Here is a 22,660-nt window from a genome sequence, read left to right on the forward strand (position 1 = left end):
AAAGGCTTTATTCCAGCTGCAGATCCAATGCTCCCTGAAGATACAAATTATTGTCACCCTAACAAGGCAGAGGAGAAGTACTTAGATTTAGGATGACCTGATACAAACATTTTGGAAAGGAGTGTGGGGGAATTTTGCAATGGCAGTGGCCCCTCTTCCATCACTATGGACACACACCTACTGACAGTTCCTTCTGCTTTGCTCCCTGCTGCAGCCCCGGGAACAGCTAGCACCAGCTGCCTGCAGCCACTGGCCTGCACCATGATCTGCCTTTCCCCCCACGTCTGGACCTCACCTGTCCCCACTCACCCCAGGTCTTGCGCTGCACTGTGCCATGGTGCAGGCAGCTGGTGTCAGCTGCTCCCAGGTCCACTGCAGCAGGGGCTGGGGTGAGTGCTGCACCCCATGCCACCTGGGGCTCTGCTTGTCTGCGCTCACCCCAGCCCCTGGTGCTGTGGTCCCAGGAGCAACTGACACCAGCTGTCTGCACCACAGCACGGCACAGCCCAGGAGTTGGGGTGAGCGGGGACAGGCAGAGCCCAGGCGCAGGGGGCAGGTGGAGCATGGCACAGCCCAGCAGCTGCAGGCAACTGGCTCTGGCTTCTCCCAAGGCTGGTGCAGTAGGGGCTGAGGTGAGTGGGGCCCCAGCCCTATGGCCCTATCCCCTTCCCCCACAGACTTACCTGCTTGGGCAGGGGGGAAGTGCCTATGTCAATCGCATAATAGTGAATTTATGTCTCGTACAACAAATTATGGGTCCAAAAATGCTCATTTGCATATACAGAACCTGCATAAATTGAGGAAAACCTGTAGATCACCATAGCTAAAGCTTTGTCTAGCAGGATCTTTAAACCTCTAAGGATGGAGATTTCACAATCTCTCTGGGTAACCTGTTCCAGTGTTTGCATAGAATCAGAAAATTAGGTTTGAAAGGGCCCTCAGGAGGTCATCTAGTCCAGCCTCCTGCTCAAAGCAGGACCATCCCCAACTAGATCATCCCAGCCAAGTTTTACTACCTACCTACCTACATCGACTCCAGGATGAATATGAGTCTCCAATGCGACAAAGCAAAAGCAGAGCCAACCTCACCCTGTCCTGCATCAACTGGGGCATCACTAACAGGTCCAGAGAGGTCTTGCTCCCCCTCTATGCGGTGCTGGTCAGGCCACAGCTGGAGTCCTGTGTCCAGTTCTGGGCGCCGCACTTCAGGAGGGACGTGGAGACCCTGGAGAGGGTCCAGAGGAGGCCACTCGTATGGTTGAGGGCCTCCGTGGCCAGCCCTATGAGGAGAGGCTGAGGGACCTGAATCTCTTCAGTCTCCACAAGAGGAGACTGAGGGGGGATCTTGTGGCTGCCTACAACCTTATCAGGGGCCAGCAGCAGGGACTCGGGGAAAGTCTGTTCACCAGGGCCCCCCTTGGAGTCACCAGAAACAATGGCCACAAGCTGGGGGAGGATAGGTTTAGGTTAGATATTAGGAAGAACTACTTCACTGTAAGGGTGGCCAGAGCCTGGAATAGGCTTCCCAGAGAGGTGGTGCTCTCACCTTCCCTGGAGATCTTCAAGAGGAGACTGGATAGGCACCTGGCTGGGGTCTTATGCCCCCTGCCATCCCCAGTGCTCCTTCCTGCCCATGGCAGGGGGTCGGACTCGATCTGTCTAGGTCCCTTCCCACTCATTGATTCTCTGATTCTATCTAATGAGAGAGTTTTTCCTAATATCTAAACTAAACTTCCCTTCCTACAACTTGAGAACATCACGCCTTCTTTTGTTGTCTGCCACCACTGAGAACAGTCCAGCTCCATACTCTTTTGAACCCCCCTTCAGGTAGTTGAAGGCTGCTATTAGATCCCCCTCAGACTTGACTTCTCCAGACTAAATAAGCGCAGTTCCTTCAGTCTCTCCTCAAGCTGTGTGCCTCAGCCCGAGAGCCAATTTTGTTGTCCAAAGTGCTGGAATCTCTCCAATTTGTCCACATCCTTTCTATAGTGGGGCCCCCAAAACTGGATGTTTTGTCAAAAATGTTTCCTTTTTTATGTCTTTATTTCAGGACAAGGTTTAAAATAAAATATTAGAAACTCTTGCCGTTTACAAACAAGTTTTTGGAACACTTTGCTTAGGGAAATGTCGAAACCTCAACTCTTCCCCGTCCTTCTCTCCTCCCCTACAATCCCCTGCCCTCCCCAATCTCGTTTTTCTATATGAAACTGGTCACCAAATTTGGGCCTCAATCAGTGAATAGTTTTGGTCACTTTCCCTTTTGCAAACCGCACTTCCTTTCAAATGTACTTTTTCCTAAAACCACATTGCTAGCTCCTTACATATATATGTGGTTTCCTTTTCTCTTATCTCTTCCTTTTCCTTTCTCTTTCTTCTCTTCTGAGGGATTATGCTAAATTGTGTTACCTGAACAAGTTTCAGAAAGACCTTGATTTCAGCCAGGGATTTGGGAGTTGAGACTCCTGATCTAAGCAATGCTGTGTAGGTTGCTGTGTAAGTAACCAGTGCTGTGTAAATTGCTGATCACTTTGTTTCTTCACCACCGTCTTCTTGTTTCTTCACCACTGTTTTCCATGCGAGTTGAGTGAGCTGATGTTTTGAGACCCACTGTGGTAGTGAGTAGTGTCTTTAATCCTTTTTATGCTAACGTGCATTTTGTCAGTATTAACCTTTTTGATGGGTAACGTTTTCTTTGTAAATAGAACTCTTAACGTACCATTTCTTGCTCTTCTGTTGTGAATCTGAATGTATAGGCTATCTAAGGCACTGTTGCCTTAAAATTATATGGCTTTTTTCTTTTAAAATGAGAGATTTGGTTAAGACATCGACCACCGCACTTCTAGGTAGTATAGATTGGAAGAGGAAGTCTTTACCACGTTCTTTTTAATTGGCAGCTAAAGTACACAAGCAGTATCATCCTGTTTAAAATGAGGGTGGGGTTATAACTTCCATGACCTAGCCTTTTTTTAAAAAAAAAATTGCCCTTTTCAGATAATGTGTGGAGAAAAGGCATTAGGTGCATCTGATATGTTAAGTATACGTGCAAACAGCTGCAGAATAACTGATCATTACTGTCATAATGCTATGTGAGTGTTTCCATGACGGAAAACAATTTAAGAAAGTTGAAGAAAAACTGACAGAGCTTTAATGGTATTTAACTGGAAGTTGAGGTGTGTTCAGGGGAAAACATTTTGTATCCATCTATGGAAAATATATGCCTTTTCAGGTTCCTGAAGTGGTTGTATAAATGGAAAATGGGATGGCAATGTGACTTTTCTGTAAAAACTTTCATTGTTTGGCATATGGATAAGAGTTGTTCTGTCCGTTCCCACTTAAAAATAAATCTCTGTTCCTCCCTCTTTCCCCCCACTTTGATTTGTTTAATTTCTATATAGGTGTGGTAAAACCAACCAATCAATATCAGCCAGTCAGTCTGTTTGCTGTTTACATTTTGAATTCTGTAATAGTAGAGCTGAATAGAAGGTTTCCTATAGTGGATACAGCTTATATACGGTTGTAAGTTTTAAATAGCATCCTGTGCCTAAATGGCACAGAAGTTTTCCTCTTCTGAAGTTACTAGCACAGCTCTCCCCTGAATCTTAGTTTATCAACCTTGCCTTAATATAGTCCAATACTTTTTCATTTCTCCCCCCGTCCCCTTGTTGGTACCACTTAACTTTCTCTTTCCAGCTGCTATTTAATGCTCTGAAGCATTAGTGATTATCAGTTTGGAAGGTCATTACCAGGGATCCTGGTTTTCTCTGATTTAAAAAAAAAAAAATCTCCAATTTTTGGATTTAAAAGAAGCTTACCCAAAATCCACATTTTTCTATGATCAAAATGAAACACCACTTTCAAGGTGGGTAGCGGTGGCAAGTGCAACCCCAGCCCAACCCCTGCACTGGGAAGAGCTCAGCACCCGCTCCCTCCCCCACCCAGCCCCAGTCTGCAGCTGCAGCCCGTGCGCAGATCCGGGGGGCACGCCCCCATGCCTCCCCTGGGGGGTGCACGTAGTGGTAGGATCTGCCCCCCCCTCCCCCGGCACCATCCAGATGAGATGCTTGTGGCTCCATCCCCATGCCCCACCCTGGTTGGGCAGTGCCTGCCCCAGCCCCACTCCCTCCCTCACTGTGGGGGCCTCCATCTGCCCACCCCGTGGCCCTTTCCTTCCCCCCTGCCCCAACAGACTTACCAGCTGGACACTGCTCTCCAAGCTGCCAGGCTGACCATGTATATGCTGTGGCTGCGTACATGCATGCGGCATTTATTGGTGACATCATTGGTCATAACCAGCCAAAAAAAGCTGATTGCCAATAATGTAAATTTTCCCCTTATTGGTGCCGATAATATGGACTGACACACTGGTGCATTTCTAACGACTACTACTACTACGTGCCAGCGTAAAGATGTATCAAATTGTCATGCCAAAATGTCTTTGCTCATAAGACTGAGTGTGGAAAAGGAAAATTTCCTCCCTTTCCTTCATAGGTTACGACTGGAAGAAACTTGCTTTCAGAACTGAAAGGAACAGATTTGTGTAGAAGAACATGTCATCATGTTGAAGTTGCTTTAAAAAAAAAAAATCTGTATCTTAATTTTCATTTCTCCAGTCCTAAAATGATGTCCTGATTTCATTATAAACTTTTGTTTTCTCATAGTTCTAATGCTTCGACAGTAACATTAGATAGACTACAGGAAAGGTCCACGAAGGCAGCAGTGTCACCAGCAAAGGTAGGTCCAGTATTGAAGTATCAAGGAAGCATTTCTTAAAGCTCTTGTGTGCCTTTTTGTCACTCTGCTAATAATGCCAGTAAATAATTTAAAGATAATAAAATGAAGGACTTGGGTATTTTTGCCTTATGAAAAAACATCACAGTGGGAATATCTTGGAATGTTAGTCGGTGCGAAGCCATCTGACTATAACCCAGGCTGCATAGCAGCACATTGTGATAGCTGGCAAAACCAGCTTTTAAACCAGTTTAGAAGATGGTCACCTATTATTACCAGTCATGCCAGAGGAGGTCTATTAGTACTATGGTTTAGATCCAAAATACAGTTTTCTGCTTGCAAAATTTTTGTCCTGATTTTAGGACAAAGTCAGACATTCAATTTTTTCCCAACCAAAAAAATAACCATTCTTTCCTTTGTTCTTCCAAAGGCGGGTGTCTTGTGAAATATTTCAGTTTTATGAAGTTGGTGTTCTGACAGGGAAACATTTTCTTAATGGATTTCCACTAGCTCTATATTTTATGCGAGTTATGCATCTGAGTATTCTTCTATCCTATCCTAGTCAGTATGTTGTTTAGTTTAATATGTTTCAGAAAAACAGAAGTGAATCTAGCCACAAATACCTCCCATATCCTATGTGTTGGGACGTCCGGAGTATTCATGTGCCCCACAGCGGTATGTGGTATATAAAAGGGGAGAGTTGTAGCTCCTGTTCATGTTTAGACGGTAAAAAAAAATTGTGATCTATAGATTCGTGGTTCTAATGCCACCTACTTTGCCCATGAAAGAAAACTGGAAAGTGAGAAAAACAAAGGCAATCTAGCTAGAATCTTTTTATGGGTCTGAATACTTTTTGGAAGTCACAGTAGCAGAGCTGAAACTATAGTTCCCAAAGGGTGGGAAATTGCCATTACTTTCACTATTTTGTAATGCTGTGAATTCATCGTCTTATAAGAGGCTCAGTTAAATGCTTTTCTGCTGGAAAAATTTACGGTGCTTCTGTGGGGTTTTTGGGGGTTTTTTTTACCAACACTAAAGTGACATTAAATGTTTTATACACAATTTATGTCCTTTCTCTTCTAGCAAAGGAAAAATCCATTTAATGACTCCATTTTACCTGATGATGATAATTTAAAGAGCAGGGAGTCAGGAAGTGGAATAGCTGGTCTATCTTGGACACCACATGAAGGTAAGCGTATCTGTTTTCATGTCCTACATGGACTTGGTGATACTCTTGGCTGTGCTAAATAATAATCATCTTTCCCAAAGTTGCTGCATCAGAGTTATGTGGAGGGTTTTTTTCTTTTGGTATCCATATTTTAACTTCTGTAGACGAGCCTATCTTATAACCAACCAACCAGTTTATTTCAAGTGTGTTTTAAAATATGTTTAAGAATCTCTAAACACACTGAGGGAATCATCACTCAAAAATATTTGAGTTTTGGTTATCCCTTTCCCACTTGCCTGCGCCCCTCCATATGCCTGAAGTCATTCAGTCTCCCACTTGAGAGAGGCTCTTTTGGGGCTAGTCAGAGAGCAGCTTAAGATGATATCTTCCTTCATATTGTGCATAGCTGCCTCTGTGCTTTTCCCAGTCACTGCTCCTCATAGTTTAGCAGCAAGAGATCAAGCCCAGACCCCAGCCTTTGATTTCTTCTTCCCCTTTACTGTACCCAGCCTTTCTTGTTTTCTCAGCTTTGTTTATTTTAGGCTCCTTTTTTTGTGACAGCATCCTTTTTTGTAACCAAATAAGGTATCAGAGATGATGTGTCATAACATAATCTTGCAAAATTGTTATTAGAATATATTGGCCAGGGTACAAAATTACTCGTTTGCCTCCTAACATGATACTTAATAATAGAAAAGGAAAAAATAAAATATTGCACATCAGACTCACTTAAACTGCTGGGGAGTTAACCATGCCAAGTTTTACATAGTTCTCCATGACCATTAAAAAGTCTTAAGTTCCTGTAGATGCAAATAGAAAACCCAAAAATAAAATTGTTGGGCCCATACAGGAATTTAGATGACTAAATGTGAAATCAGCATAGTAGATTTTAAATAACTAATCAAAACATTCGTTCCAGTTGGGACTCCTCATTACAAACAAATTAAATCAAATATCTGTATTTTAAGTATGGGTTTGGTCTTTATATTGTCAAATTTTTGGGCTGCGTCTTTCTATTGCATCCTAGAAGTACATGAACAATTGCACCACGTGTCTCTGTAGAACTCTTCATGCTTTTGCTAAATGCATGTTCTTGGGCTTATCTGTTTTGTGGTATATTTTTATTTACCCTTTCCCTGTAAGCATGTCTTGTCTTGCAGATTCTCTCTCACCTTCGAAGGACAGCCAATCCAAGACAAAGTCGCTTAACAGTGGATCTGAGGAACCTAGGCAAACTCCTACAGAACCGAGTGATGAATCACAGAAACCTACAGATCAGCCGCCTGTACCGAAAGCCAGGAAAGTCATCTGTAAAATAACAGATCCCAAGATGCAAAAAGATGCCGCTTTACCCAAGCTCGCCAAAAGGACAAATCAGGTCAATGGGGCTAGTACACCACCTCGGGGCATTTTGAAACGCAGCTCAAGTTCCAGTTCCACTGATTCAGAAGTTCTTCGTGTTAATCAGAAGTTGGATGCCCAAAGTAAGAATGGTGTGCCCACTTCAGCTATTCTTGAAGGCGTAGCTGAGAAGAATTCTCCTACCGAAGTAGCAGAAGACAATTCACAAAATTCATTGGAAAAATTAAAACAAGTCAGGTTCTCTTATAATATAGGTGAGAGTGAGCAACTGCAGAGTCCCCCATTGCATCAAGGCAAAGAAATAAGAGAGTTTGACTTACTGGAATTCGATGATAATAATAGTGTAAGTAACACTGGTAGATCGGGTGCTCCTGGGAACGAACAGTCTCTTGCTGTAAAACCTTCCCATTCTTCTTCATCAGCTTTAGATAGTAATGTGACAGGCAGAGACGTTTTGCAAGAAAACATGTTGGTGCTGAATTCTCATGATGCTGAAGGGTCAAGCTTATCAGTTACTGAAACCTCACAGCCAGAAAAAAGCCCTTCTGTAGAACTTGTGACTCCAACAGCCTTTTCCAGCAAGATCTTGTTAAATAACATGAATGTACCAACCGTCGATGAGACATCGCCAAACAAATCTAAGCCTCACTTGAACCCTGAATCAGAGTTGCTCAAGAATGCTATTGGTAAGAGAACCAATGGTTAATGGGTTAAGCCATACAAATCTTAAATGCAGTTGCAAATAACTTGTGTTAATATTTTAATTGCAAGAATAAGTTTTCTGTATTATCCAGAATATTTCTGCTTGCTTACTAATGTACCAGTTTTATACACTAAACTGCTTATCTTCCAGCATTTTAAATATTGTGTGAATAATTTTTGAGAATATATTCTCAGTTTTTGAAAAATTGATGAATGATGTCCCTTGCTCAATGCATGAATACATATAGTTATTAGCTAGGCTGTGTGGGGAGACACATGACTGTGAGGGTGGTTAATCATTGGAAACAGCTTACCTAGAGAAGTCATGGAGTCTCCATCCCTGAAAATTGCCAAGAGCAGGTGAGACACACCCTTGGCTGGGATGGTTTAGTCAGGGATGATCTTTGCCTCGAGCTGGGAGCTGGACTAGAGGACCTCATGTGGTCACTTCCAGCTCTACTTTCCTGTGATCCCTATTAGTGCACCAAATGCATGTCCTTATTTGGCAAAATTCCTTTCCTGAAAACTGGTATTTTGCCTATATAAGAACTAAAGAATTTAGTCCACTGCTAGGTCTATTGTTGGTAGCAAGGGAACTGTAACCTAGGAGTTTGGGATCACTTATAATTACCATGCCATAACTAATAAGCTAATAACAAAATGTGTCTGGTGAGCAAACATTTTTGTGAAATTGTAGCTTGCATTAAAGCTCTTACTCCTAAATTGTTTCAGTTTTGTTTTAGAAAATCAACGATAACAGGTGCCTACCATATTTTTGGGTATGCCTCCCTGCCAATATATGGTGATCTTGCCCAGAAAAAAAGAATACATGGGGTGTATTATAAACCTCTGTATGTTACCTTATGTAACTTGTAGTGGAGCCTAGGCAAGGGGAATGAAGTAATATAGAGATGCTGAAAGGAAGCATCTTAGCCCAGGCATGAAAAATGCTGAGCATCGCCTGCTATCTGGTGCATTCCAAAAAAAGAGAAGAAAAATGTATCAGGTCTAAACTACAGTTTTTATGTGTAAGAACATCTGGAACTTGCCCCGTATTAGAATAACCTGGTTCTGACAACAGCAGAAAAATTGCTCTAACCCTTCCTACGTACTGGCAATAGCATTTTGATGGGCTCCCAAGAATCCCCCACCCTGACATGTATCTCTCTGTTCTTTAAATGTTTTGTTTTTAGCTTGCTGCTTTCACTTTTGGAGGAGTAGTTTCAAAATACAACCAATACTGCTAGGCTTAGTTTATCAAGATGGGTGGAAAACCTATTTCAACAAAATTGCATGTTATTTCCTCCTTACCTTTGAAAGGCTTTTTTTTGTGTGTGTTGCAGATCAGCCCCTGCCTTCTGCTAAGACAGAGTCCCCTCAGGTGCCACGTGCAGACCTTCAGCAAGGTAAGCCTGATCTTGTTGAGGGTCAAAGTGCCAAAACCACTTCCCAGCCTGATAAACATATTGCTGAGTTTATGAAAGCAGCTGATGAGTCCATATCGAAAGTATTAGACTGGTTTAAAAGAAGCTCCAGTGCTGGCAATGGCAAAGCTCAGTCAGAGAAATCTCAGGGGAAGGACCCCAAAGAAGAACCAGACTTGCCACCCAAGACAGTCACAGATGATGGAGAACCACGCAAGGATGAAAACAAACAACCGACAAGAGAATTTTCATTTGGCGAGAATGGGAAATCACACAGTGTTTTGCCCAAAGGACTTGAGCTGGAAGAAAAGCAAATGCTGAAAGAGAAGGAAAAACACAATCAAAATGGAGAGAGAGAAGAAACAGGATACAATGAAGAAGCATGTAAAGAACCTAATTTTCTTAAAGATGGCAAAGGCCAGACAGGTTCAAAGAGTTTTAGCTCTACAGGAAACCTAATTGAAGAGTCATTGAAAAATGACATACAAACCAGCATGAAGGAAGAAGGGGAAAATATGTCCACTATCAAATCACCTTTGAAAGAAGGCAATTTTGCATTACAAACTGGATTTGATCATAAAAGGTTAGAGCAAGAACCTGACTTGCTTGATCAAGGAAGCATGCCATTAGATCCACTTACTTTGAGGAGAAAAACGGATGAATTGCAACAGTATGAATTTAAGCAGTCAGCTCAGATAACTATTCCAGGTGAGGCCACAAGAGAAAAAAGAAAAGTAAAGGATATTAGGGCATTCTGGGAAAGGGACAATGCCACACCTATGCATCCAAATAAAGAAGCTATTTTACATACAGGCCCAGCAGCTATTAGCACAGTGCTTGAAGAAAGTAGCAAGGTAAAAGAATCAAAAGACGAAAGCGAGTCTAGTTTGGTTGCCTTCAGAAGAGTTGAACTAACTAGTGATGAACAGTCATCTGAAGATGAGTATCTAGAATCCTCTAACACTGGAGGTGAAAAACTAACAGAAACACTTCCATCTGATGGGAAGGGTAATGAATTTGCAAAATTGCCAAAAGCAAATAATTTGTCCCCAAGAATCAATATTTCTTCCGTCTCCTCAAAAAGCAAGGATGAAATGTGTTCAGAAAAAGATACCACCTCTCCGCAACAGAAAGCCAACTTTAAGGTTTTGACTTTAAAGGAAAAAATAAATGAGAAGTCCAAGAATCAGATTTCTAATCCTTTGCAGTTTCAGAGTTTGAGACAATTTTGGGGTAGTGGAGTTAAACTGCAGGAAAATGAAGGTACTTTACCAAATACTGTCAGTACTGTAGCCTACAAAAAGGAGTTGAAAGAGGTTAAAGAAACCAAAACTGAGCCAAGCAGAGAAGACCCATTGATTCAGCAGCAGGACCAACTGTCCCAAAGAGAAAGAACAGAGAAGCTAACTTTCAAAAGGTCATCTACACAGGAAGGGCAGTCTGTTCCCTGGTCATTGAAAATGACCTCAAAAGGAAATGCAGAAGCTGTTGAAATAGTAGAAAAAAATGTAAGACAATTAGTGATCTCAAAACCTGAAGAAAAAGTGGATCCTCCAGATCGGGAAGTTAAAGAATATGTAGAAAAAAGTATTGTTCTGTCAAAAACACAGGATAGTAAATTTAACGGTGGATTACAGAAACTGCTTAAAGAAACATCTGAGTCTTCCTTGCCACCATACCAACCAGCTGGTGAGAAGGATGCTGGAAGAGGTGAGGCAGGAGCAGATGAACAACAAAATTCCTCTATGAAAATGGTTCAGAGCAAGACTGCCCCCATGGCTGTCAAAGAACAAGCAGGACCTCCTAAGGAACAGGTTTTAGAGACAATAGACAAAACAGTTGTCCTACCAAAAGTGCAACCTGATGGGTTTAATGCTGGCCTAGAAAAGCTGCTTAAGGAAACTTCTGAATCATTATCTTCTTCCAGTCTGAGCACACCAGAAGCAGTTTCTGAAAGGATGGTTTCTTCACCTGGGCAAGCAAGATTCTTTGAAAAGGTGATGGAACGAAGTCTCAGGATGTCTCCTAGTGCTCAGAAAGAAGAATTGCTTACTCAAGAAGTGAAGGAACCAATAGAAAAAACAGTTGCTGCGCACAAAGATGTGCATAAAGAATCTAAAATTGGTCTAGAGAAGCTTCTTAAGGAATCTGAGGCCTCCTATCCCTTATATCAGACAACAAATGAGGATGAAAGTATCCAGAGAGAGACTTCTTCTGAAAAAATGTGCCCAAGTTCTTTCCAAAAAGTGTTGCTTTCTAACATGCCTGCTCTTGTTGATGCCCGGACTACAGCACAGGCTCCTGGCAAGGACGTTTCAGAGACTGTAGAAAGAACAGTCATTCCACACAAATCTGAACTCCATACTTTGGATGTTGATTTTAAAAAGCTACTTAAGGAAGCATCCACAATCTCTCCTCCATCGTATGATACAGATGAAAACCTCAAAGCAGTCTCTGATGATAATTCTAGAGAAGATCAGCAGAACTGTAATGAGCTGCTGATAGACTTTAGCCAGGAAACAGCTCAGACCCCACGGGAGACCGAGAGCGCTGCAACTACATGCAAGGATAATGTCAACCCATTTGATACAAGCTTTGAGAAACTATATGGAGAGCCAGCTGAAGTGCTGTTACCTTCACATGGGAAAAGTGGAAAAAATGCAAGCTCTCAACTAGAGGAACATCCTGATTACTCTGTTTCTTCTTCTTACCAACCTGGAGAAGTAAATGAAATGGTGACAACAACTGTTCAATCAAAATCTGATGTTAGCGAGTTTAGTCCTAGGTTACAGAAACTGCTTAAAGAAGCCTCTCTGTTTTTGCATCCTGAACAGAAAAGCTTAAACACTGTAACACACGATATAATGAGTGTTAATCTACAGCCTAAGCAGAATGTGGAGTCTGTATCCCAACAAGGTATTACTTATCCTCAAGAAGAAAATGAAATAATAGAAAAAGCTGTTGCTCCATCCAAAGCAGAATTCAGTAAATTTAATTATGGTTTAGAGAAGCTACAGAAGGAGGCTTCTGAAACATCACCTGCTCGCCTGGGATGTATGGACAATGCTATGCAGAGGACTGCTGATGTACAACCTGTGGATTTGACCTCTCAACAAAATATAAATCATCTTCAGGAAGTAAGTGAAATGATAGAAAAATCTGTTGCCCCTTCCAGATCTGAGGTTGGAGAGTTTAAAACTGGTTTGCAGAAGCTGCTGAAAGAGGCAGCTGAAATACCACCTGCTGACCTGAAAAGTTTGGACAAAGATGGAACGCAGCCTTCCCAACAAGAGAGCGGCTGTGTTCAAGGAGTGAATGAAACTGTAGGAAAAACTCTTGTTCCAGCAAAACCAGAATACAGTACTTTCAATATTAATTTAGAAAAACTTCTTAAGGAAACATCAGAAGTTTCTTCTCCTTTATCCAAGGAGAGGGGTGAACAGGAAGAGCCTAATGATTCAGTGTCCCAATCAGAAAAGGGAATTTCATCCATAAAAATGTCTCCATATGGTCAGAGGGCTTCAGGCAGCTATCATACACAGCTTAAGATAGGACTCAAGAGAGAGACTTTGAAACGAGATGACAAAGCCTTTTCAAAGGAAGATGTTGCAGTAAATGAACCACGATTTTCTGATCCCCATGAAAGGAGTGCATTCCAGAAAACAGAACTGATTAACTTGGCATCAACTGAACCAGCACCCCAGGAGACAGCGAGTAGTGCAGCTATAATCAAGATGGTAATGATACAGGAAAAAGCAGGAGAGGCTGATAAAAGTGGTTCCTTCGCAGATACTGTTGAGAATGCACCTGAAGTGAACAAACCACTTGGATTCAGAAAAGCAAGCACACCACTTGCAGGTAGCTCACCCAAGATAAGCAAAGGACAACTGCTTCTAGCACCTTCTTGTCATGACGATGAAGATGACACGATAAGTTTAGGCTCAGATGGTTCACATGGAAATTCTGATCCTCAAACAGGAATCAGGAAGAGTTCAACTAGTGAGCATTTTAATTCTTAAACTCATGGTTGTGGGTCTCTGAATCTGGTTATTTTTTATTTTTATTTTTTTATTAACCAACCTGAAGAATGGTGACCCAAAGGTCGGAGAGACTTTTCTTTTTAACAATTGTTATTAATTGAAGTGTTTGGGTATTTTCTTTTTTTCAGTAGGGAAGCCAAGTGTGTGTTTTTGTTTTGTTGCTGTTTTTTTTTTTTTTAATGCAGAAATCAGCAGGGGTCTTGAAGCATGCATTACATTTGCTTTTTAATCAGGGGAGTTGGACTGGAATAACCCTTGCGCATGTTGGGTTAAAAAGGTCAGGCTTGCATATGGCTCTTTATTCTTTTCCTTATTAAAGTTCTGATTTGGGTACAGATGGCAATCTTTTACCATCTTTTCTACCTTAAACTTAGGGCTATGGACTTTTCTTTTGGACACAGTAGGCAATTGAAATAGATTTTCATTCTTTACATTAGCAAAGGGTATCTGGATAAACTTTCCAATGCCAAGCTCTGACTCCAGGAAACCAAAAGAAGCCTATTTGTCTCTTAAGCTAGACACAGACATCGCCAAACTGAAGAGGACACGTGGCAAGAACCCAGTGTAGAACAAGGGGTGATATGTTTCCCTTGCTAAGGGACTCCCTGTTTCCCTCACTTCCCTCCACTTCCTTGCAAGGATCTGCCTTGACCTGTCCTTCTGGGTGAAGAACGGTTCAGCGTGGGTCCCGGCATGGTGGGGCAGGGCAGCACAGGAGCCGGGAATTCCCTGTTTAAAGAGACTCGCACCTGGGAAGCATGGGAGGAAGGGAATTTCTGGTGCCCCGTGCCAGGCCTCCTCCTGTGCCAACCCTTGCTTCACGAGGTGAAATGGTCAGCGTGGGTTGTGGCGTGGAGGCTTGGGGCAGCAGAGATGCTGGGGATTGCAGGAGTGAGATTTCCTGTGGTGTGTCTCTAAGTGAGGAAAGCCAGTCAATCCTGTCTGGGTATTTCCTGCAGTGCGCAGGATCAGGCCCCTCAAGCCTCTGGAGCACATCCAGAGCTCGGGCTGCCCGCGCTCTCCTGTCACCAGCAAATGGACATCTGCTGCAATAAACCAGCACAGTCTATTGCTATCTTTGTTGCTGCCACACATTTGGGGGATTTTTGGCACAACAAAAGGGTGTGTGGACATCAGTTTGCACAAAGGCGAGGAAAGACTATATCCGTTTCCACCCTGGCTTCCTTGCTCCTGCTTGCTACTGAGCACAAGAGTGAGTTTGCCTGTGTACAAAATGTGATAGGCAGCCATAATATAAAAACACTGGAATTGCTTGAGTGGGGTGGGGTGTTTTCCCCCTCCTGAGAAATTAGGTCTGGTCTCTTTACCTGGAAAGCTCGAGAAGCTCATGAATTTCTAAGGCTTTCAGTTGTGATAACTACTTTTAACTAGTTCTTCATTTTTTACTTAAGAAAACACCTGTTGGAGCCAAAGCAGCTTTGGCTAAGAAAATAAGCAAATAAGGACTCTAGGACTTCCAGATTTGACCCTTGCTGAAATTTTGCATTTTGGGATCACTTCTTGGACTTTTGGTGGATGAAAGTGGGATTAGGTGTGAGATTGTCCTCAAATAAATTAACTCAACGGACCCTGAGGACTGGGATTAAATTGCTACCAGTGATGTTGGTTCCAATCTGAAAGTTTGACAATTTTCTGACTACATAAAAATGAACAGATGGTCCTTTGGGTTCTCTCTCTCCCCCCCCCCCACTTTTCTTTTACAAAAGAACGGATAACGCCCCCTCAAGAACGCAGCTAGTCTCTTGTTGGCAGAGCTGACACACAACACTACTGATGCTCTCTCTCGTTAAACTCTTGTTTTATTTGTGGACACAGCTGAGTCGGTAGGAATCTCACTTGTGCTATTCTGAATCGGGACTGGCTTGTAATACGTGCCTGTGTAGGGAATCAGCAATTCCTGTTGAGATCAATGGAGACCCTACAGTTATGTATCAGGGCCTAAAACTTTGCCCCTAACACTGTAAAGCTGATGCAATTTCAGTTCATTCTGTTTTGTTTCAAGGCAGCATTTCTAACTATAACATTGACACACCAGTCTCATGTGTCAACTTTCAAAATAAAGCTTCTTCCAGGAATTGTCTAAGTAGAATCAGCTATTAAATTGAATGACAACCATCCCACTTGTCTATACCACCTGCACTTTTGTTCAATAATCTTGAGTTATCCAATCCATCATTCTAGTTCTACTTTCTTTGACTTCTTGTTTAAGCAGTTGTCAAGACCTGGAAAGATTTGGTAAGGATTTAATGCATCTTCATTGTGAAATCATGAGTTGTTTTAAGTAACTCGTTTCTAAAGGCATGTCTGTCTGTATGTGCAGTGTTCATGTATTTTGTCTTGTAACAGGTTCAGAAGAAGAATTAAATCCTGTTTTGATGGCTTTGAAAAGGAGTGCAGATAGGAAAATGCCTTCCAAAAGTCTAGAGGATATTTCATCAGCCACATCAAGTGAGCACAAAGCTTGTCTGCTGTCTTCCATGCCCCTAAGCTTAAAAGTGCTTGTATTAGCTCTCCATCCATCTTCAATCACTTGTGCTTTCATATCCCAACAATGGGATTTGGCAGAAAAACTATTCGCAGAATAAGCATATGATGAAGGACAGAGAAAAACAAAATACTATGTTCTATGAAGTAGTATTGCAGTACTTCATGTCCATTTTGAATGTTATTGCCAGCTGCCACATCTTAATATAAAAGCAAGTCTCAGTTGTAGTGTGCTTAAGACAGGCATGCCTTTTTCGGTCTCTTCTCTGCCATTCTTGTAGCCATCTTAACAATTATATCTGCACTGGCACTGAATAGGAAAGTGAAGATATCTCTTCTTGATGTCACCATTGTGCTAATTTTTATAAGTAAGAAGACTTAAGCTTTAAACTTTTTAAAAGTTAAACTATAGATGTCATTCTTCTGGACTGAGAGATTGAACTCATATTTCTGTGAGACTCCTTTAAGTATTCTGAGTTTTTCTTTTGCCAGATCTATTCACAAATAAGTTACTATGTTTATGGAAGGGGGGGGCTGATTTTTTTTCTTTTTCTAAGTGGGACCTGGTCTATGCAGCAGACTTCTTCCAAGAAACTGATCTTGAAACTGGTCTGTGTTAGCATGGCTTTGCATACAGAATACTTTATTTGTTATAAAGTAAGGGGATTTGCAAATACCCAACAGGGAAACTCTCCTCTGTTAATGTACACACAAGGTTTGGCACAAAAATTAATGGTGGGATGTATGTGAGAGTAAGTCTGACTTCAGTAAAGTTTTGCCTACTTACACCAACAACGCATTTAGCTTTGAGTTCATATTCAAACTATGCAGTCAAATATGCTTAAACCTATGTTTGGGGCTGTGAATCTTTCAAAATCTCACCTTCCCCATTATGCCCAATAATTAACATGTCAACATATAAAATTTAATATAATGAAAATTATTTGTGAGTAGATCTGAATATTTGGGAAGGTGTAGGCTATTGCAGATATTTTACATATTTGAAATAAAGGCATAAGAGCCCTTTTATGATGATGCCAATATGTGCCCATAGTTGGCTGTCACTGCTCAGGAACAGTGCTGCAATATATTGGTATACACTGCATTACCACTGACAAGAACTACCCTTATAGTGCATAAGTTCATCAGCCAAATAGAAATGATCTTTTGGAAGGCATCTCTTTGTGCATTTAACCTTGCATGTGGCTTTCATTTTTTTACTTTAATCCTTCTAAGCTCTGTGGTTGCCGCTTGTAATCTGTGCTACCTTGAACAGATATTTCTAACTGTGTTTTACTTTTACTTTTTCCCTGCGCAGATACAGGAAAAGTAGATATTCCGAGAGAAGAATTAGTTCTTAGTGCTGAAGATGGTAAATATCTTATTTGTGTCTGCATGAGAATACTATTCGTTTCCAGTGTCCTCCACTTAAAAGTAGAAAAGTTGTCAAATATAAGGATTGCATTGTTGCTGTAGACTTAGTAAAATTTTGCATGATTTGAATATTTTAGTAGCATTTCTCTAGATCTGTTTTTATTTCAAAGTAACGTGTTGGCATTATATTATGTTCCACCATTATTATGAAATGCTTAGTGCCATTTAACAGTGTATAATATGGGCACATGATACAGTTATTTCACATTGTGCAGAATTGGGCCCCTAAAATATATTTGCATGGTTACATGCTGTACTGGAGGATGATCCCTAGTGATCACTTAAAACACTAGCCAGAATGTCTCGGTCAACACCTTCAGTTGTTGACAGTGTGCATCACTGTCTCAGTCCAACAAACTAGAATCACTTGCTCTGAGATATCAAATGATTCACTGGTTTAGCTACTGTTGATACAGACTATTTCCTGACTTAACCTGCATTGTATGAGCTAAATTCTGTATCAGTTACATGTATAAAATTCTCACTTATGTCCTTGAGTGTGTGGGTGGAGATGGGATCATTACAGGTTCCAAATTTTAAAACAAAACTTGTTTAAGAATACAGTACTTCACGATGTACACAGAAAAAATGACCAGATTACACTGAGATGCTGACACACAGTATGGTGGTATGTAACATATTGCTCTTTTCTGATAAGTTCCAGTACAGTGACATCACAGTTCCAGAATTAGTCATTAAAAGCTCTGTTTATTCTTATGGAGGTTTCTGCATGTTTGTAGTTAGTCTGTAGTGGCACTTTTTTGGCCCATGTGCTGTTGTCCACTTAAATAACACACTTAACTTTTTAAGTATTCTTCTGAAATGGGGATATAAAGTAGTGGGTTTCAGGAAAAGGAAACTGCATGCTAAATATGTTTGTATCTGATCATTTAACTGAAACACCTAAGCTTTTCTTCCCAAGTAGGGAAATTACTCTTGTGCACAGGCCAGTTTTGGTGAGGACTGACAAAAATACCCATTTAAGGTGCAGTTTTTTAGCAGTGTTTGGCACTTGGCCAAATTGTCAGTTTTCAGTGCAAAGAGAGTCACGTCAGTATTAAACTCTTTAGAAATCCCACCTGTAATTCTCTGGCTTCCCTTAAAGCCTATAAACTCCAATTGCCATTGTGGTCCAGATTCTTGAAAGAGGAAAAACCATAAAACCATATATATGTGTGCATGTAGATATAGATATATGCAATAAAGGATTGTATTGCATCTTGGAAATCTTGTCTAATGATTGCAGGAAGGACAAGAGAATGATCTTGACTTTCATGTATAAAGTCTGTTGGTTCTGCTATTATCCATGCCTGATTAGTTCTTCTACTCAATGACAATCGTATTATTCTCAATGTTGCAATTCTGAACAGATCAGAAAACAGATGAGCAACAAGAGAAAAATGAAAAAGTTCCCGGAAGTGAGTAATAGGATCCTTCCAGCAAACAAAAGGATATAATTCTTCATTGACATAATTTTAAACCTATTTTTAATATCAGTTAACTAGTAGTCAGTCTCCACTAAGTGCCTGTGGCCTACAAAACTCACAACTCACTGATAATATTTTGTTTTCAGTGTATACAAGGTACATCTTGTTTCTTGAGGAAAGTGGGATTGAAAGTGCTTGACTTCTGATAGGCTTTCTTGTGATGCTTGCTCATGTATTAATCTTTAGGAAGGCTTACGAGTTTCTGGACTATTTTGCCTGCATTTATCTTGCATGCATTTTGCCTGCATAGGGCATGCTATTAGAATAGCGCTTTGTCCTGGGATACTGAGTATGATTGTTGCAGTGAAAGGAATTAGTGCATCTTGAAGAAGTGATGGCTCATCAACCTGAGAAGTTTAAACTGGTGTTGGGGTTCATATGAGATGGGGCTCCTCGTATGGTCATGGTATAAAAGACTGGAAAACTGGCCTCATGCAAATTGGCATTTTTAAAACTAGTTCCCATATTTCAGCTTTGTGTGATGACTCAAACTCATCATTTAGAAGAGAAATATATCACTAAAAATATATATTTTAAAAGCTGAGATCATAAGTCAAGATACCACATGGTAAGCGCATCCTGAAACTCAGTATGGTCTAGAACTAAATCCTGCCCATTTTACATGAGTGACCCTTTGACATAAATGTAACTAACTGTGTATAGGAGGGCAGGGTTTAGCTTTTTTGATTCAATATTAGAGAATAGAGTGTGTGGTTCCACTTTCTTAGCTACTTTGTAATACCCATGTTAACTGAAAGAGTTTAGCTCCCACCTCTGTTCCAGAAGAAAATCAGAAATACAAATATTATCAGGCAGACTTTGAAAATATTTTCCAGTTAAACTCTAACTCCTTTGGTCAAAATGTAGGCAGTGCCTAGATTTGTATATTATAAAAGATACAGCATTTCATATTTACTAATATGTAAGGCATAATCTACTCAAGGTGGTTCTGTGGCCTGTTTTATGAGGAAGATCAAATTTAGATGATCTTAATAGTTGCTGCTGGTATTAAAATCCCACAAATCTATGAGATCTTGACTACATGTTATGTTGCAGCATGAGCATGTTGGTGCATTTTGTCCAGACTAATTATCTTAAGCTTTGCTTACTGGGACCTAGTTCTTGTTAATGCCAGAACTCCGAGTATATTTGAAACTTGATTGCTGCTCTTCAGTTTCCACAGTGCCTTCAAAACCTGATAACCAGTTTTCAAATCCTGAAAAAGTTAAAAGGCTGAGCAAGTCGGTACCAGCATTTCTACAAGAAGAGGTAAGTTCCAACTTTTTTGGGGGAAAAAAAGGACCCTAAAACTTACTCCTCCTCTACTTAACATGCATTTCTACCTCTACTTTGTAGTAGATTTTCAGGCCTTCCAATTCAGCTTGTCATTGGATCAGTGATGTGCAGCTGAAGAATTTTCCTAGCATAATTTTTTAAAAATTTATGCCAGTCCTTGGAGGCAGTTATAAGCACCATGTAGGCCAACCCCTGAGTGCAAATATCAAATCATTGGTGAACATCAATTTAGCTTGGACCCAAGAATCATGTGTCCTCATGAAATTGCCTCTCTCCTCAGGCCATTTTGCCATACTTGAAGTCAACAAGGAACCTAAGCTGGATCCCCTTTATGGCAACAACAACATTATTATTAATGATGATGATAATAATAACAACAATAATAATGTGCATGCTGACTGGGTGGTTTCAGATTAATGTGGCTAACTACCTCTTTCTGGGAGACCACAGACTCTGGCATTTGCTTCACCATCTCTCTCCTACTCCAAAAAATACCGCATTTTGTACCTTTGAGGAATGCTGCAAAAGGTATCTGTCTGGCAGCTTTTGGAGAGAGCAGAGTTTGTTTTTCCCTGAGCAATGAAGTACGGAAAGGAATTTCTGTTGGTGGCTGGCTGGGTTCCCATTGGGACAATTATGGAAGTGTTTTGGGGAGTTCAGCATGTTATAGAATTAGTGGAGCCATTGCTGAGCTCTAAGTAAGTTATTTTCTTAGAATTTTAATCTAAACAGAACTTTTAAAAAGTTTTTAAACAGAACTTTAAAAGAAAAAGATTAGACTAGTCATTCTAGTCATTCTGCTTCTGATGCCTGAAATTATCAAACCGGGACCTTTGGTTTGAAGGCTTAATGTGCTTCGGAATAAAGAAAAGAGAGATCTCCTGCCTAGTTGTTTATTGCTGATATCGTAACACTAGCTACTCAAAAGACCCATAGCTCAAACTTTTTGGCATGTTTTTGAGGATGCCAGTGATTGGTCATCAGGTGGCTAAATCACCAAAACCAAATTTAAACTTGTTAGAATTAGGGAGGACCCTTAGTGAAACAAGCGGACCTACACTGAGGCAAAGGATGCTACTGGTCAGGCTAGAAAGGCAGAATAACTTTTTTGCTACTCAAAGAAACTGTTAATTCTTAAATTAAAAAAAAAAATCCAAGCTGTAGCAGGACTGAGTGCCAGGGGGAGCCATGATGTCCCCCGTTTGTCCTATGAATCCTGCCCTGCTCCAGCTCTCCGGATACCCTCCTTCTTTGTTCTTGCCTGCCACTCCTTGCTGTGAATACTTTATATGGAGAAAAGGGAAGTTGCTGCAGGGTCCCAGAGTGAGCCTTTGTCTTCCTGAAGTCTTCAGGCTCCTTACACCCCCCTCCCCCCTGCCATCTGCCTCTCTTTCCCTTCAGACACTAATTCTGGCTTTTCTGGCCCATCCATTCCTGGTCTGTGGCCCCATCCTATCTGCCTGGTTGACTGTGCCCAGGACCACTTGGAGACCCAGCCTGCCTGCTCCATCTGGTGCCCCGTTGGTGGGTGTGAGGCAGATGGGTCAGGGTGCCCAAGCAATGTGGCTGGGTCCGGTGGTGGTGGCGGCAGCAGTGATACTGGTAGAGGCAATTGAAAGGAGCCGCCACTGCTGGGAAGCAGAGTCCAGCTACTGCACTGCCCCAGCCCTACTGTGCACCTGGGAGCAGTGGGACCAGCTGCACATGCCGTGCTTGGGCTGGGCAGGGGCAAGGGGCCCACTGTGGACTGGATAAAATTCCTTAGTGAGTTGTATTTTGCCCATCCGGTCTTGCCCTCTAAAGTCTCTGCCCCTCTTGGGTTGTACTGTAGCATGTGCCCTGCTGGGGGGCTCGGTCCAGTCCACCGGTATAACTATAACAAAAACATTAGCATACTGGCTACAGCACAAGCTCTAAGCCTAATGGCTGTGTAACCCTCTCTTTCCCTCCAGCCAGGCAGCCAGCCAGCCAGACATTTATTCCCTACTTGCAGTCCTCATGTCAAGCAGATCCCAGATGGTCGTAGTCCTCTCATGGGGTAGCTCCTTCCCTGGCTGCTCGCAGGCCCACCTTAGCTCAAGTGCTGGGCTTGTACAGTTCTTAAGCCCTGCCCTTGCAGGTCATGTGGCTCCCCAGCTGCCACCGGTACTTCCACTTCGGTCTACTAGTTAGTCTCCAGGGCAGCCTGCAGCTGCTCTGCTAGTCTTGGTAGCAGTGCCTGCCTTGCCCCAAGCAAGGTTCTCCCCTATTGTACTATCCCAGAGCTGTTAGGTCTGCCACAGGTACTCTGCTGCTCAGGCCTTCTCTGTCCTATTGTCATACTGCAGAGCAACTGGCTCCGCAATAGGGACTCATAGTCTCTGGCCCCTGGCTGCCTGTTTCCTTGCAGCCAGCTCAGAGATTCATAGATTCATAGATACTAGGGTCGGAAGGGACCTCAGTAGATCATCGAGTCCGACCCCCTGCATAAGCAGGAAAGAGTGCTGGGCCTACATTACCCCAGCTAGATACACA

General features: G+C 41.8%; 1 protein-coding gene across 3 annotated transcripts in view; it reads left to right on the plus strand.

Moving 5' to 3' along the window:
• SYTL2 (synaptotagmin like 2) overlaps positions 1-22,660 on the plus strand; it is a 67,380-nt gene that overhangs the window by 29,972 nt on the left and 14,748 nt on the right. For 2 of the 3 annotated variants that reach the window (XM_019530395.1, XM_019530398.1), the window contains exons 5-12: positions 4,659-4,731; positions 5,812-5,917; positions 7,057-7,944; positions 9,304-13,383; positions 15,792-15,893; positions 17,248-17,301; positions 18,734-18,781; positions 20,025-20,119. In XM_019530395.1, coding sequence (XP_019385940.1) covers positions 4,659-4,731; positions 5,812-5,917; positions 7,057-7,944; positions 9,304-13,383; positions 15,792-15,893; positions 17,248-17,301; positions 18,734-18,781; positions 20,025-20,119 — 5,446 coding nt within the window. The remainder of the gene's footprint in view (positions 1-4,658; positions 4,732-5,811; positions 5,918-7,056; positions 7,945-9,303; positions 13,384-15,791; positions 15,894-17,247; positions 17,302-18,733; positions 18,782-20,024; positions 20,120-22,660) is intronic. The other variant, XM_019530397.1, reaches the window with a different exon arrangement.

Source organism: Crocodylus porosus, unplaced genomic scaffold (genome assembly GCF_001723895.1).
Source record: "Crocodylus porosus isolate Cpor-Errol unplaced genomic scaffold, CroPor_comp1, whole genome shotgun sequence".
In the NCBI taxonomy this organism is placed as follows: Eukaryota; Metazoa; Chordata; order Crocodylia; family Crocodylidae; genus Crocodylus; species Crocodylus porosus.